General features: G+C 33.7%; 1 protein-coding gene across 4 annotated transcripts in view; it reads right to left on the reverse strand.

Annotated features, from left to right (window-relative positions):
* The window catches only part of LOC105220130 (putative polypeptide N-acetylgalactosaminyltransferase 9), a 250015-nt gene that overhangs the window by 164611 nt on the left and 68003 nt on the right, over positions 1-17401 (reverse strand). For 2 of the 4 annotated variants that reach the window (XR_008472082.1, XM_054235282.1), the window contains 2 exons: positions 12129-13658; positions 2240-2404 (listed from right to left, as the gene is read on the reverse strand). The exons of 1 other annotated variant lie outside the window; for it this stretch is intronic. Coding sequence is in view for 1 of the 3 variants with exons in the window: in XM_054235282.1 (XP_054091257.1) it covers positions 2240-2404; positions 12129-12366 (403 nt within the window). In the remaining 2 variants the exon portion in view is untranslated. Of the gene's footprint in view, positions 1-2239; positions 2405-2665; positions 5512-12128; positions 13659-17401 lie in introns of those variants that run through there. One more of the 4 variants, XR_008472083.1, reaches the window with a different exon arrangement.

The raw sequence follows: 17401 nt of genomic DNA on the forward strand, positions 1-17401 counted from the left end.
TTGCGTTTAACCACAAAACATCAAAGCCATTGACCAACACCACTATTGTCATTGTCCAGCGGCAAGCAGTCAAGCAAACAACGTATTCACCAAACCGTAATCATAACCGCCAACCCAGGCACCCACAAACTAAGTTGAGCTCACAAAGAAAGCAGAAAAAAATTCCCACACCACACTAGCGCAAAAGGGTCAGCATCCTTCCTGAAAGCTCGCACGCACTCACATACACTTTTGCGGTGTATAATCCAATCAATTGCTCAAGCAAACATACAGTCTCTAACACACCAATACACTCGCATTTATCCTGCAGTTTATCCCATTTCATATTCGCTACTGAGTTTGTTTGGTCATCAATCATTAAAAAGTATAAATTCAATTTTAGAGCTACTTCTCTGCTCTCCATGCCCCTGAACGAAACTTTAAGTTTATTATTTCAAGTTATAAGTGTTGAGTGCATGTTCTATTTGGCAGCGGAAGTTATGAAATTTTTGTAAATTTAAAAATTCTTGTGAAGAGAAAAATATTTGGAATAACAACTACCATAAAAATGTTTCCTGGGCTCAAAAAACACATGGAAAGTATTTTAAATATCCACACAAACACTTGAATATGATTAATGGTTCACTCTTTTCTAAATTGAGTTCTTCGATATATTTGTACTTGATTTGATACTTCCCTGCTGTCTCTGTTTGTGCTTTTTTTGTATAAAATTATATGTGAAATCTTCAGAGATCACTAGTCAGTTCACAAGATGGGATAGACCACATTAAGATAGTTCAATCTTGTATTACAGCAGCTTATGCCAAATATTGTTCGTTTCGCCAGACTCAAAATTTTATGAAGCTAAAACAGCTAATAAACATACGAGTTTTCAACAGTGATTTGATAAAAATTTGTGAATTAATCGAATTTGAATAAGGTATAATAAAGAGCATTTTTGTAGCAGAAAATAATTTAAAAATCTTTGGTAACCGAGTAGCATAAATCAAACAAAACTCAAATATGTAGCCACAAATATTCAAAGATTTTGGAATATGTATCAATTAAATATTGGAAAAACATAGCGAGAAACCGATCTATCAATTGACAATCTATGTCATGTAATCTCATCTCGAATATTATTTGATTAAAACCTTGTTTAGCACTAGGTGCCAATTTATCGTTTGAATAGCGACCTTATTAAGTCGCAGCATGTTCGAAATTCCAATCCAATATTTTTAATTTCCTCGTTCCTAATAGAGCTTCATTTACATATATATAAGTACTTAATTTACACCCACAAGTTTCACTTAATGAAGTAGCATTTAAAAATTATTTATGAGATTATAATGCAATATGGTAGCTGTGTATCCATATTAACTTGTTAATTCCACAAGTAAATCACAAATTAGCTTACATGATCGCTGGAATATAGCGTTTTTAGACAGCAGCTAATTGATCAATTAACCGGCGTCTGCTCGATTAAAACGCTTATTAAGATCAATTTACCATATAAAACAAAAATCTACTTTAATCTATAATTGAATTTTAATTGACTTGAAAATAAAATACAACTCTGCGATAACAAATATGTGCCGATATTTTTTTATAAAGTAAGAAATAAACATTTAAAAAGAATTGGGTGAGTTTTCAAGTTACTGGAAACTGAATAAACCACTTTTGTTCCACTGCGCAACTAAGCACAGTAGTAGTGCAGAAGTAGTTTATTCTGCAATATTTTAATGAAATTTAATCTTTACAAATTAAAAGCTTTACCAAACACCAACAGTATGCGCCAAATGCAATTCACAGCAACAGAAATGGTTAACCGCAATGATATTATCGATTGGCTTTTGATAACAAATTCTGCCGATTGCATGCCGCGGCATCAAATGCAGCTGAGTCAAGTGGGCTATGAGTGTTAGCAGATTTGCGGTTAGAAATACAAAGCTTTCCAGAATTATTTGTAATTAAATTTTAGTTTGAACTATTTCATTGTATGAAAATAGCACGATATTTTAATTAAATTTTCAATTTTTTTTATTTCCATGCTTTTTATCAATTTGTTTTCATATTTTTGATAAACAAGTTCTGATAAAGTGGTGGTTAGTTTTAATGTCATTTAAATTTTAATTGCTTGACTCATATTCTTTTTTTGCAAATTGCTATTATTAAACATTGGTTTTGTGAATAAAAAAAACATATATTAAAGTTAAATGCCCGCTCGCCCACAAATATAAATCATTTCTCACACACTCACCTTCTGTGCACTCGCAGTGCGAGTCCAAGTACGTTATCACCGGCGCTTTGGCATAGCGCGCACCAAGCAGACGCGCTCGTATCAGGCCCTCACGGCTGGGGGCACGCAGTATCTTTACCTTCGGGTAGGCGCTGAAGTAATCTTCCAGCTGTTGTTTGGTATGTGCTGCAACAACAAAAACAATGGCACATTAAAAAGTGGCTGAAGAAAAGTGCACAGAAAATACGCAAGAAAAACTGCATAAAAATGCTAAAAAGCATGCATAATTACATTGCAAATTGCTTGGAGAGTCTGTTTGCCCCCCTTTGCGGCATGTGCGCACATAAAATGCTGCATTGAAATGCAAAGCATTACGCATGCGCCGCGCAACATATTACCAACAGTTTAAAAAATAACAATAAAGTGCATATTGTTGTTGCAACTTACGCATATCGCAGAAATCGTCGACGAGTATAATTTCGTTAATCAAATGCGACGGCAAGCGATGCAACACAGAGTGCACTGTACGCAACAGCACCGACCACGCCTCGTTGTGGAAACAGATGATGACATCGGTGGCGGGCAGATTGTCCACATAACGACCAGGCTCCTTGCACCTGTGCAAATGGGAAATACACAATTTGACCCACATATTCGTCAAATATATTGTACAAAGTCCATTGAAAATTGGAAACCCTAAAATTAGGTTAGAAGCACCGAGGTCTTCGTGTTCGATATATTGGGCCTTAAATACCTATGGTCCGATTTCGGCGATATTTGAAATTGGGCTGCCACACTATTAACATAGTATTTGTGCAAAGTCCTGCACCGATATCTTCACTAGTGCTTACTTTATATATTTTAAAGTAAACTATTCAGATCGTCTTCAGAGTTCTGGTATATAGGAAGTAGGCGTGGTTGTGAAGCTTTGGCCTATTTTTACAACATATCATTGGGATGTAAGGAAACTATTACAAACCAAGTTTCATTGAAATCGGTCGAGTAGTTCCTGAGATATGGTTTTTGACCCATAAGTAGGCGACGCCACGCCCATTTTCCATTTTGTAAAAAAATCTGAGCGCAGCTTTTATCTGCCATTTCTTATGTGAAATTTAGTGTTTCTGACGTTTTTCGTTAATGAGTTAACCTACTTTTAGTAATTTTCAACCTAACTTTTGTATGGGTGGTGGGCGTGCTTTTGATCCGATTTCTTTCATTTTTGGACTGCATTACGCCACGCCCACTTCCCCAAAAAAATTACATCCAAATATGCCCCTTCATAGTGCGATCCTTCATACCAAATTTTATTTCCCTAGCTTTATTTATGGCTTAGTTATGACACTTTATGTGTTTTCGGTTTTCGCCATTTTGTGGGCGTGGCAGTGGTCCGATTTTGCTCATTTTCGAAAGCAACCTTCCTATGTTGCCAAGAAATAAGTGTGCCAAGTTTCATCAAGATATCTTAATTTTTACTCAAGTTACAGCTTGCACAGACGGACGGACTGACGGACGGACGGACAGACAGACATTCGGATTTGAACTCCACTCTTCACCCTGATCACTTTGGTATATATAACCCTATATCTAACTCGTTTAGTTTTGGGTGTGTAAATATTCTTTTTATACTCTCGCAACAAAAGTTGCTACGAGAATATTATAGTTTTGTTCACATAACGGTTGTTTGTAACACCCAAAACTAAAAGAATTAGATATAGAGTCATATATACCAAAGTGATCAGGATGACTAGTAGATTTGAAATCCGGATGTCTGTCCGTCTGTCCGTCTGTGCAAGCTGTAACTTGAGTAAAAATTAAGATACCTTGACGAAACTTGACACAAATATTCCTTGGCACCATAAGAAGATCAAGTTCGAAAATCAGAATCGGACCATTGCCACGCCCACAAAATGGCGAAAACCAAAAACACATAAAGTGTCATAACTAAGCCATAAATGAAGATATAAAAGTAAAATTTGGAATAAAGGATCGCACTAGGAGGGGCCATATTTGGATGTAATTTTTTTTGGGGAAGTGGGCGTGGCCCCGCCCGCAAATCGGTTATTTGTGTTTAACTCGCAAACTAATAAAGCTATATAAACCAAACTTTCTGCAGTCGGGTCCCTTACATACCCCACCACACATCATGAAAATAGTTTAAATCGGATAATAACCACGCCCACCTCCCATACAAAGGTTAGGTTGAAAATTACTAAAAGTGGGTTAACTTACTAACGAAAAACGCCAGAAACACTAAATTTTGCAGAAGAAATAGCAGAAGGGAGTTGTACTCAGATTTTTTTACAAAATGGAAAATGGGCGTGGCATCGCCCACTTATGGGTCAAAAATCATATCTGAGGAACTACTCGACCGATTCGAATGAAATTCGGTATATAATATTTTCTTGACACCCTGATAACACGGACATAAAATGGGCGAAGTCGGTTCACAACCACTACTACTTTCCTTATAACTCAATTTTGAAATCCATCTTATTCCTTCACTTTATAATGTAAACATAAGGAACCAATGAAGATAACGGAATAAAAATTTACACAATTAGTGCATATCATCTCTGGCTTCACTTGTGAAAAAATTGTCGGAAACGGACCATAACTTTTCAAGGCCCCAGATATCGAACGTGTTGAACTCAGCGCCTAAGGATACATTTTAACCGAAAATATTGGTAAATCTCTCAGATATCTCGATATAATTCAGAGGAAATTGTTTTCTTCTAATAGTGTGTCTCTGTTTCAAAAATTATTAAAATCGGGTCATAACATTTCCATATACCTCATTGTATGTTTTTCAAAAGTATCTTCTCCTAGCTCCCATATACCTAATTATAGGTTTTCCAAAAATACGGTGAGCTTTATTCCGCATATATGTATGTATTGGTTAAATTTTTTCAAAAAATTGCGAGAGTATGAAATGTTCGGTTGCACCCGAACTTAGCCTTTCCTTACTTGTTTATAAGTGATAATCACAATTATATGACAATATCAACGATATCGATATGTAATCGATCTGTAACGATAGTCAACTACTACAAATATGATTAACTAATACTTGACCTCTCAAAAGCCTACAACTTCAGCTCAATAGCATTATTTCTACGTAGAAGATTTTGAACTTTAACTTTCAGCGAAATAAAGTGATCTGAACCGATTATTTTTGGTCAACAACAACTTTTCCTATATTTTAATTTACGAAATCATTATTTTAAAAATTTGTTATCTAACATCTTCCTGCTCTATATGACATCTATTTATTCGGTACCACTTTCTTTCAAATAATAATAGTTAAATATTTGTATTATTTTTACTTACTATGCATCTCTTGGATCCGGCAATGATACTGGAAAATAGCAAAACATGAAACGAAAATTGAAAAATTGCCAAACTGTTGATACTTCTTCTTCAATTTATTTGCAAGAACAACCAATACAATTTGTTGACTGCCGTCAGACAAACCCAAACAAACATATATATAGAAGAAAAGTAACATAGAAAGCTGCCAAAGTATTTTTGAATACATGACCAGTCCATAAGCGTGATGAATACTTATTTGCTCAAAATATTTTTTAATAAGACTTTCATGGATGCTCAGTTATTTGTCAATATCAAGTCAGCCGAGTGTGTTATTTTTGCCTAGATAAAGTAAAGTAAAAGAAGCACAACAGATAACCCTAAACGAATGTATCGGCTCTGAAGTAGCACAAAAACAATGAAAGCAAATATAGTGCCTGTTGTATTTTTGTCATGCTTTTATCTTTCACTTTTTACTCTCGGTTGATATTTCGACAACTAGTGTTGACCAATTTTCATAATTGTTTGCAGATTTCCTTTACATACTTCCATTCATCACTTTTTTACACATTTTTTTTCCATTACTGTTCCGTAATTTTTACTTCCTTTTGGAATGCGATTTTTCAAAATCACTGTATTATTCATACATATCTGACTGTTTAGTTGTCCTATTGAGTGGAGATACATTATGTCTGGCGTTTTGGGGGACTATAACATATAGTTGCATATTTATAGCATACTCTAAGGCGTCACTGAGCTAGGATAGGAGCTCTGGCGTCCAGTTGAGTAATTTTCCCCAACGCAAATGCAAAATGATGATTGCAAATGAGATTTGTTATTTATTATATTTGTTGCATGCAACATGGTAACACATGTATGGTAAAATTATATAAATGTGTGTATTACCAAGCACAGAATAAATGTTTTTATAATGTGAAAGCGCTATATTTGAAGGAAAATTAAAAAATTGTATATGTAAGATATTTCTTATTTTCCTCTAAAAATACTTTCCACTAAATTCGAAAATCAACACACTTCTACGTGAGTAAAGGGAACATGGGAAATATAAAGTTAATACATTTTATGTTGCCTAGAATTTGGCAAAAAAAAGTAGTTCGCCGGAGTCACGACCAATACGATTTTTAACTTTTGCTATACATATTTTTCAAATTTTACGTTTCCAAGTAAAATAACTTGTAGTTAGTCTTTTGTCCTTTTATCGATGAACACATTTTACACTTTATGTTGCATGTCTCCAACCATGTTCGTTCTCAAAAATCTATCTATCTACAAACTTTATATATCAACAAATTTTATAGTTCAACAAAGATCAATGAATTAAAAATCAATGAAGAGCGGAACGATGATAGTAGAATAGAGAGGAATAAAAGAGAAAAAAAGTAGAAGTGATGCAAGGACTCGACCAAAATTGTTTGGGTGTTTACAGCAACTATCAAGAATGAAAGAAAAATATTCAAATATTTTAATTCAAATACTAAAAGAGTTCTCTTTTTAACTTCTCGAAGAACAGCAGAAAATGGTAAACGGATGTTCACCAAAACTTTTAAGGAATCTTAAATTTCACTTTCAATTAACGAACTAATCTATTATTTTACATATTTTACCAAAAAATTATCATTTTCTAAACCAAATTGTGCGCCAGTATTTATATGTATTTCTAAATGTGTACAATCAACTGTATCCTTTATCACACTGAAACTATTTTATAGAAATAAAGTGTACATATTTCATTTAATCTCTATAAAATTGGACAATGAAATCCAAACAATGAAAATCGTAAAATTACGAAATAAATAAAAATAAGCGCAAAAAAAGTTTCGAAATTGTTAACAATGGTTATGCGACAATAAAGTTTGTTGCGTGCTTGCATACAAAGATTAAACGGCATAAGGGATTTGGCAACTGTGAAAAAGATAAGGCGTAAATTTATATTTAATAACGTTATATTATATGTATGTGGTTAGAAGCGAAAGAAAAAATAAAAACAAGTGTTGTTATGAAATCGTATGTGATTACATTTATATTTATATATGTGAGTATATCCATGCTTGGATAAAAGTAGCTTATTGTGCAGCGTAAATCCGCTTAAAAGCTTAAAGGACATTTGGACCTGAGCTGCTATTTTATGCATGCAGTTAATTTGCTATATTTATTTTTTATATGCTGAAAATAATAAGAAGATAATAACAGTGGGCTCGTAGATGTACATGTTTACTCCATATCCGGCGGAACAAAGTATAAAGGAATTGTATATATTAATTTTGTATGTATGTAATATCCATACGTATATGAACAATATGGACTCAAATTGAATTTTATGAGATGTTTGCAGCATTCTTACTGCTCTGATAAGACGCAACAGTGGAAAAGTAGGCATACACATTTAAACAACAACAAATAAAATTGCAATAAATTCACCAGCATAAAATCAGAAAATCGAGAGAAACCAAAAAAATGCATAGAGCAGCTGTAAATTAAATGGTGTTGAAAACGTGAATAGAGCAAAAATTTGAATGGTAATAGAATATGAAAAATCAATGAATTTATGAGGCCCTCATACACATACACATAATAAGACAAAATTTCATAAATAAACTTATGTATGTATATACACAACTCCATCATATAATTTATGAGCTTATAAATGTAGTACGCTCTCACTCTCTGTCTCTCATTGAAATGGTTCCATAAGGAATCGTGCTTTATTTCACTTTCGTTCCAAATTCTCGGGTTAGGATGGTGGGAAAAATGCTGAAATGCCTGTTTCGAGTTCATTTGCGTTATTTATGCTTTTGTTGCAAGCATTTCTATAGTGTTTTGTTTGCTGTGGCTTTTGCCATAGCATAGTTTTGTGCGTTCATAAAACCTTTGTTTGTAATATACACACTCGTTTAATGAATGAAGTATGTTTTTGGAGCGGCCATTGAATGTGGTTGGCAAGCGATACGCATTGAAGCGTTAATTGCGAAATGGAATAATTTTCATATTAAGTTTTAAATAATTGCAAGCTGGAAATAAATTAATGGAAAGTTAGCATAAAACTGCCAGACGGATATCCAGTTAGGACTAGTAGGTTCTGGAAATTAATTTATGAAGCGCTAAAAGCGAACATTTTTTATTGAAAGGAGATTTGTGTCAATTATAATACCTATATGATAACAAGTGTAGTGAAAAACAACTTTAAAAATGGTTTTTGTAAAATATTTTAATCACACCGTCATATTCCGCACAAGCCATCAGTGATTGAATTATGCAATTATCTCTCCACCATACAAAATTTGTTCTTAACCCGCCACCAGTTTTAGCGAATTGTTGCTTCTGCTGGCCCTAAGCGCCAGCATGCGATGCCATCAGAATTGGCAATGCAATTTAACGCAATCAGTTTCCAAGCATCAATATGCAATGATGATTTTCCTTAATTTCAGGTTTTCTGCCATTTTTGCTGCATTTTGCTTTACTTTTTATTGCGCTTAATTTGCCACGAAGCCATTTATTATTGCCGCCAATAGTAGGAAAAGTATGGAACTCTTAAAAAAATGGCAGTCTGGGCATACATACACATACACAAAGGATATTTTCGAAAAAAATCGAAGGGGGCATAAATTGTTAAAAATTAAAAAAAAAATTCTTTTTTTGCTATGAAATATTAATTTTAAAAGTTTTTACGATACACAGTTTTAAAGTTTGAGAAATTCTGTACAAAAAAGTCACATGGTGTTTTAAAATCTGTTCATTAGTTTTAAAGTTATTGCGGTTCGAAATTTTTTTTACATAAAACTTTGGCTTATAATATGGCAACCCCGCGTTACACAGACCTAAAACCAAATGTTTTATTTTAGGTTTTACATGTACTATAAGATATATCATTGCCAAAGAAAATAAAGAACTTTTTTTTTCAAGTGGCTTTTTTTCCATAGAATGCCCCATATATGGCATGACACACACTTGCGAATTAGCCCGCAGCGCTCGCATACGCTTAGAATTATGAATGCTGTTGATGGCAGAAAATGCATTTTATTGTTGCAACAGGAGTTAGGGGCAGCAACTAACCACAAAACAAGAACACTGAGAAACAAAAGCTCATAATGTGGAACTAAAGCACCAAAATTATGTATGTATTTCACAGTGTGTAAAATTCTCTTCTTTTCCTAATATTAAACTTGATAATGCGTGGGATCTAACCAGCATTGACACTACTTTATAGTTTTAAGTGGAGCCCATAGGGTTTTATCTGTGTGGACAGTTAAGTTGTTGTTGACTTGGAAACACAATTAAGGATTTAATTATGCGAGTTAGTGGTGTACATATATGTAGTGGAACCCGAATAATGCTCAAAAGGATGACGTCTCCTGGTAAAGGCTGGGCTATTATTTGAAGCAAAATCATGCATACAACCTCTTCAATGGTCAAAACTTGCATATATGTAGGGTCAGCATTTCTCTTAGCTTCTGCAATATACGAGAGAGGACGTGACAAGAGTAACCTACACGGCCCTGGATATTTCATCAACCAATGACTCTAAAATCGGGAGCACTCCTCAGAGGTATTTGTTTCTGCCGATACGTTACAACATACGTTAAATATACATAAGTTCTCTTCGCTGAGACGCTTTACTGTTCTATGACCAATATTTTCTAAAATAGAAATTGCTGTTAAAAATTCTTTTACACATTGCGAAACTATTGGAACCTTATTCATTGGAGCAGACAAAAAAATAATTAACCGTATTGAGCTCAAGATGTTTTCATTATTGAGCGAAAGATACCATCAAATGCACAAAAAGAGTCAGTGAGTGAGAGAAAGAATTACTAAAATATTTGCTTTCATTGTAGTTAAAAAAAAACACAAATACGATATCTGCTCACTTCTCCAATTTTTTTTTTTTATGTTTTGACTTTGACTTTGTCTCTTCTAAAATTTATTAAAAGAAATACATTTCGTCTTGTAGCTCGTCGCCTAGATTCCCTTCGTTGTACTAAAAATGCCTAAAGTGGTACCTGTCCGCATGCTCCCTCAATAAAATGAGGTAATTAAGGAGAAGAATGTGTAGGCAACTATTAAAAAACGGATTCTCAAAACCATTTGTCTGCATAATTGCTTGTGTCGGCTGTTAACGCTAGTAAATCAGCGTCATGCGAATGCATTGACAATGCAGAGACAACAACAATAACAATAAAAATGAATAGGCAAATTAAAAGTTACAACCACAAATATAGAAAAATGCAGAATGTTATAAAGAAAACAAGAACAACAAAGAAGCAACAACCACCCATCTGAGTATAGCCAATAAGCAACAGTTGGCAATAATAATATATTCTTGTGGTTGGATGCATGCGCTTACGTATGCGTTTAGTGATTTGCAACATTACATTCATGCCAACAACAACAACAACAGCAATCATTTTACACTTCACTGCCACATCATTGCCAACCAAGTGCCGCCGCCAGCACAATGTGGCATGTGGCAGCCACAGTGGCTGACTATGGCGCGAGCAACAACTGAAGTGCGTGGCATGGCAATTTAAGCTGAAGGCGCATTTAAATCGCGCTTTAATCGTTTACCAAAAACGATAAAACTTTAAACGCCAGCCGACAGATGAATTGTGGAAGACAAGCATTCGCGGCCAATTGACAGATGTAGTAAAGAACGATACGAAATTAAACATATATAAATATGTAAATATATTTATGTGGGTAAATATTTATTTGTATGTATGTATAAGTGGTTGTGCCAATAGTGAAGACGTTGCAGCTAGCGCTGTTGCAAGTAGACAAATGTCTGAATATATGTACTTTTACAACCAGTGGATAACATATATATATATACTTCATAAGAATAGTAGTTTCTTGTTGCGCGTCTTTCGAAAGTGTTCAGTGCGTCCTCTGACAATGCAACAATTCAAATATTATTTTTTATGTGGCATGCCACATGCTGTGCTTTGCATGTTTATGTATTATTTCTATGTATTTTGAAGTCTTGCGCTTTTGTAAATATCTAGAAGTAGATTTGTGGGTATGTACTGTTAGTAGCTGTAATTGCTGCTGTCGCAGCATTTGATTAACCTTCATTGAGGCCTTACCATTAAACGGACGAAAATAATATTCATTTTATAGCATTTTAGATCCTGAAAACAACCATTTTGATGAGGATTGTGTGGAATCTTCAATGCTAAAGTCCAGATGTTGCAATACCCAGATGTTCAAACAAGCAGGCACAATTGTGGCTAAAATATCCTCTTAATCATGCGCAATAGTGTTGCAGCATTTTCTTTGATGGAAATATACTTAAATCTGCGTAAAATATTTTGCTTACCACTTCGTTTCTATGCCTTTTGTAATCAATTATAATTGATTTCGAGTTAAAAATCTTAAATAAATGAATTTATGTTGTCTTTTTTAACAATAAATTTTCGTTTGAACCATTTTTACCATTATGAATGGCTTAAATATGTAAAACAAAATTTGGTAGCTCTCCAGGCACTGCAAAAATTAAACGCCAACAAAGTATAAAATAAATATATATATGTATATATTAACTGTATATATGTACTTTTAAAAATGATTAAAGCGTCAGTCAACTTACCATCCTGTTCGGGCACCTTTTTGATTCCACTCTTGCTGGGTTTATTACCTGCGCCAGCACCGACGTTACCGCCACCTCCTACACTTTTCAGCGCCAGCGATATGCCGTTCCATTTGCTACTGCCACCTTGTGAAGAGTCATCGTGGTATAGGAATAACGCCACTGTGAACCAGATGGCGGTGAGCATGGCAACGATTTTCACAATGGACGCAGAGCGTCGACGCCAAATGAACGCCATTTCTTGTGCTTGTGTGAATTGTGTCTAAATTTTTCGTTTTTGTTGTGATTGTATTTTTGTAGTGCTTTTAGCGCTCTCTGCGCCGTTGACTAGAAGTTGATGTATTCCAATGTTGTGCGCCTATTTATTGGCAATATTTCATTTAAATGCATTGACCCTATGGCTAGCATGCTCCTTCGACTGCTCTCGTTTTCTACTTTTACAGTCAAAATGGGTTATTTTTACCTCTTTCCTCCGCGTCGCTTCACAGTCGTAGCGCGGCTTTGAAATATATTTATTATGCTCCTAAATATATGCCTCAATTAGTTGATAATTGCTTAGTGGCGGTTTTCATTTACCTTGCAAAGCTGCTGCGTTGTGTTTACTTGTTTATAATTGTTTGTTGTTATATTTGTGAGTGAATGCTTGCTGTTATCGCAATTGTGTGGTTGGTATTGTTTTATTAAGCGATGATCAATGATATATGTATATAGTTTTTTAACTGAAATGCATTTGTGTCTTTACTAGAAATTATTACAACGGTTTGCGCCTGGAGATATGCTTCAAAAATTATTATTTTTTTTTTAATTAAATGCAATTGATATGTTTTTCTGAAGACTTTTAGTAGGAAATATACAAAAATTGTCAATGTACAAGTTTTCGTGTATTTTTTTTTTTAATTCCAGCTTTCTGTTTGTTTGTTTACGATTGCAGTTTTCCACGTCAATGGTATTCGCTGTTTACCATATCCTGTTCGCCTTCACACTCAGATATTATTTTGTTTTCTCACTCCTCTTGTGTATCTTTCTAATTTGAAATCTTCTTCGTGCGTCTTTCACGGTTACTTCATCACACGAAATATGGACAAAAATCACCAACTGCAAAGAGCTTTCTGTCTCTGTTTTGCTTCTTTGCTCACGCTTTTTATTTGTATTTATTGCCTTTTCTTCGTTATGCACTAGTTCGTTTTGTTGTGTGCACGTTTTTTTTATTTATTCAACATTCACTTTTATTTATTCTTCTTCTGTTGCGCTTTCATTGTGTTGACCTTCACCGTATTGTCGTTTTCGGTTCATCGCATTAGTACATATGTATGTATGTGTGTGCTTGTCGCCTTCAATTTTGCCTCATAACTTTCCCGCTTTCTCCGCTCTGACAAAATTCAGATACTCGCGCTAGTAAAAGGACTCTTGTCTTTTGCTTACTTTTATGTCCTCTCCTTAGTGCTTTTCACAAAAAATTTTTATTTTCATTTCAGTACTGCTGCTTCGTTTGATTCATTTGTTGTATGCGCTGTTGTTGTTTTTATTTATCTGCAAAAGAAAAAAAGAAAATGAATGAGTTAAACAAAAGTGGAGCATTTTGCATTCGCTTGGGTTGAATGTTGAAACTTTGTGTTAAAGTTTTAAGGTTACTATTTTACTTGTGGTAATCCATCTCACAAATTACATTAATTTAGTAGATTTATTAAATATTTTTAATATTAAGTATTTCTCTATATTTTACTATTGACTTAAAATTTCTGACAGATGGTATAACTATATTAACCATCCGACAATGAATTCATTAATATTATAAGTTAATTATATTTAAAATGCTATTGATGTTTGGAGTGAAAGTTCTGTTTTTCAAAAAGATTGTAAAGAAATAATTGACTGTGTGGTCACTGCATAACAGCGATTTGTATTTGTATTATTGAACAGACCAAAGGCTTATAATACAACGTCACGTTAGATTATTAGCAGTGTTCCGGAAACTCATGCATAACTAAACAAACAATGAGTACTTTTCGCTGTCGAGTGCAGACCATTAAATCATTGAATACTCGTAAAAGAAAAAATGCATAGTCAAGATAAATACAAGTAATTCAAATTGATTACAAACCCTAACTCAATCCACAAGTTGACAAAATACCAGCAAGTAAATAACTATTTATCGGATTTCCATTATCATTCCCCTCATCAGCACTTACTTCCTGCAACTTTCATTTCCATCCGTACTTTGATTCGTTAACCGTTTTGACAGCTACGATTGACATATATAAATTACATCGTGACAACTGATTGAGCAGCAAAAGTGCAAAATAGTGCATATATAGGATATTAGTGCGCATTCTTTCCCCATATTACGGTTATTTAGTTTAACACTTTGTTTCATGCTGTCCTATGTCATATTTAATTGCTTCGATTATCGTTGTGCTGAGATTATTGATAGTATAGTAGTGTCCTAGTGGGTCGCATATGGACAGAGAGAGAGTGAGTAAGGGAGTAACAGTAATGAGAAAGCGTTGGTGTTGTTGTAGTGATAATTAACTGGCATAAGAATGTTTTTAATTAACATATAAGTGACTAAATAAATTAGTGAACGCGTTCGATAGTTGCAACTAGGTGATAATATTTGTGGAATGAGGGCAGTGATATTGGAAAGAATGACTAATAGCGCAAAATCTTAAAAATTTTTTTATAAAGATGACAGTGCATATAAAATTGATATATGGTGTTGCGGTTAATGAGGTAAAAGCGAGCAAGCGATCTGTTTTAGAGAAGAAATATTTGTTCAAGCAAATGGTAATTCTCTTAAAAATATCTTCGATAAATTTTTCACAGATTGGTTTTGTTTAGGGAGATATATAATATATCATGAATTGAATTAAATAAAGAAATGTAAATGATACTAGAGGTTGCACCCTTAATAAATATATTTCAACAAGTATTTTTTTTTTATTGTAATATTTCATTCATTTGACAATATACTTGTGTTAAATTTTACCCAGGTGGCAACCATCTAACTAAAGTTATATTATTTTGTAACAGTTAGAATGCTTCCACAATCTTTGTATTTATATTCCTTTATTTTTTTTTATTTATAAAAAGTGCTAACCTTAGTATTATTTCTTATAAATTATTTAATCCATTATTATTAAATAATAAAATATAAAAATAAAATTATGAAAACGATAAATAATTTGTAGGTACATAACCACAATAAAAATGCGAAAACTATAGACTGTGGTGCATAATTGCCATTACCCACTAATGCAGATAAATTAAAAGCAGATGAACGTGCAAAAACAGAATAAATAATAATTATCAGACTATTACATTGCTGTCGCGAAGTATGAACTGAGATAGCGCTGGGTAAAACGAGATTGGCTAGAAGCAGCACGTTCGTTGCAATTATAATTAATGATGTTATGGCAAGCGACGGTGGAAAAATGAAACAAGCTTACATTAAAGAGATAAAGAATAAACAAATAAAGTATAAGATGTTGTAGAAAATTAAACTAACGAAAGTGAAAATGAGGAATGATTATTAAAAAAGGAGAATAGAAATGGAAAACAAACATTTTGTAAGATTTGACTTTTCAAGTTAGTAAATTAAAAAACTATAAATCTGTCACCAATTAAGCTACCAAAGCTCGATTTTGAAACAAACTTTTTAAGAGTTATTTTAGATACTAACTAAGGTTCAATATATCAGGGCAAATCTATCTCCGCAAAAGTTTCACAATTCATAGAAATATTGTAATAATAAAATTAAAATTAATTGATCAATTAAAATTTTGATTGAGGAACCAGTTTTTGCCACAAAGAACGTATATATAATTACAAATACGGTCTTTTTCGTAGAGTTGCATTTCATTTTCTAGTCGATTAAAATTAATTTAAAAATTAATGGATATTTTTATTTTGTCTGGTAAATCGATCTTAATAGGCATTTTAATCAGCAGAGGCAAGTTAATTGATCAATAGGCTCCTAAGTGAAAAGGTTATAAGGATATTACATCAAAAACCATTACTTTTATTTCATTCCCACACTGTTCCACTTTCTCTCATACCAAATATGGTTATATTAAGAATTCTTGCGCGAAAGCCCTCTAACGTGAAATCGTTCTTCTTCTTCTTCTTGACTGGAGTAGACACCGCTTACGCGGTTATAGCCGAGTCCAAAACAGCGCGCCACGCATCTCTCCTTCTGGCAGTTTGGCGCCAATTGGTTATTCCAAGCGAAGCCAGGTCCCTCTCCACCTGGGCCTTCCTTCGGAGTGGAGGTCTCCCTCTTTCTCTGCTTCCACCAGCGGGTACTGCATCGAATACTTTCAGAGCTGGAGCACCTTCATCCATTCGAACAACATGTCCTAGCCAGCGTAGCCGCTGTTTTTTTATTCGCTGGACTATGTCTATGTCGTCGAATAACACATACAGCTCATCGTTCCATCGTCTGCGGTATTCGCCGTTGCCAATTCTTAAGGGACCATACATCTTCCGCAAAACCTCTCTCTCGAAAACTCCTAGTGCCGTCTCATCGGATGTTGACATCGTCCACGCTTCTGCACCGTAAAGTAGGACGGGAATGATGAGAGACTTGTAGAGTTTGGTTTTTGTTCGTCGAGAGAGGACTTTAAACGTGAAATCGTTACCACCATCATAATAGCTACAACTATTTTATATTCATATGCGTTACTAGTTTTTGCCAGAAACATGTGACAAAATAAAAAGGGAAGTTATTGACCTCCAATACTAACCATAGACCAGATGGAAATTAGATATATATGGAGAGAACAGCGAATAGTAATAAACGGGTTTGACACTGTCAGAAATAATTTATAATTAAATTGTTGACATTCGTTTAACTGTACAATTAAAACTGCTCCAACATGATTTAATTAGTGTGCAATTAGTTAGTCATTCAAGAAGGACATTCATGTAAATTTAATGACATTTAAATACTAATTGTGTAATTAGTTAATTACAGCAGCGTATGGTAATTGAAAATTAACTAGGGATTAAATTACAGAAATTCGAATTCCAAGTCACTTAATTTAGTCAGTTATTAAATTAAGACAATTAACAAAAATTGACTTAATTAAGAATTTTGAAAATAATTTAATTAAACATTTCTCCATTCGTTTTAAAGTATTTTTTTCCCAAAAACAATCTTAATATTTAAAATTTTATATAACCAATAATAATTGATAAAAAAAATGTTATCAGTGTATGTAAAAATTGCACCTTTTTACAATCTTTCAGATCATTGGCATATGCGTTTGCGCACA

The sequence above is a fragment of the Zeugodacus cucurbitae genome, chromosome 6, assembly GCF_028554725.1.
Source record: "Zeugodacus cucurbitae isolate PBARC_wt_2022May chromosome 6, idZeuCucr1.2, whole genome shotgun sequence".
NCBI lineage: Eukaryota > Metazoa > Arthropoda > Insecta > Diptera > Tephritidae > Zeugodacus > Zeugodacus cucurbitae.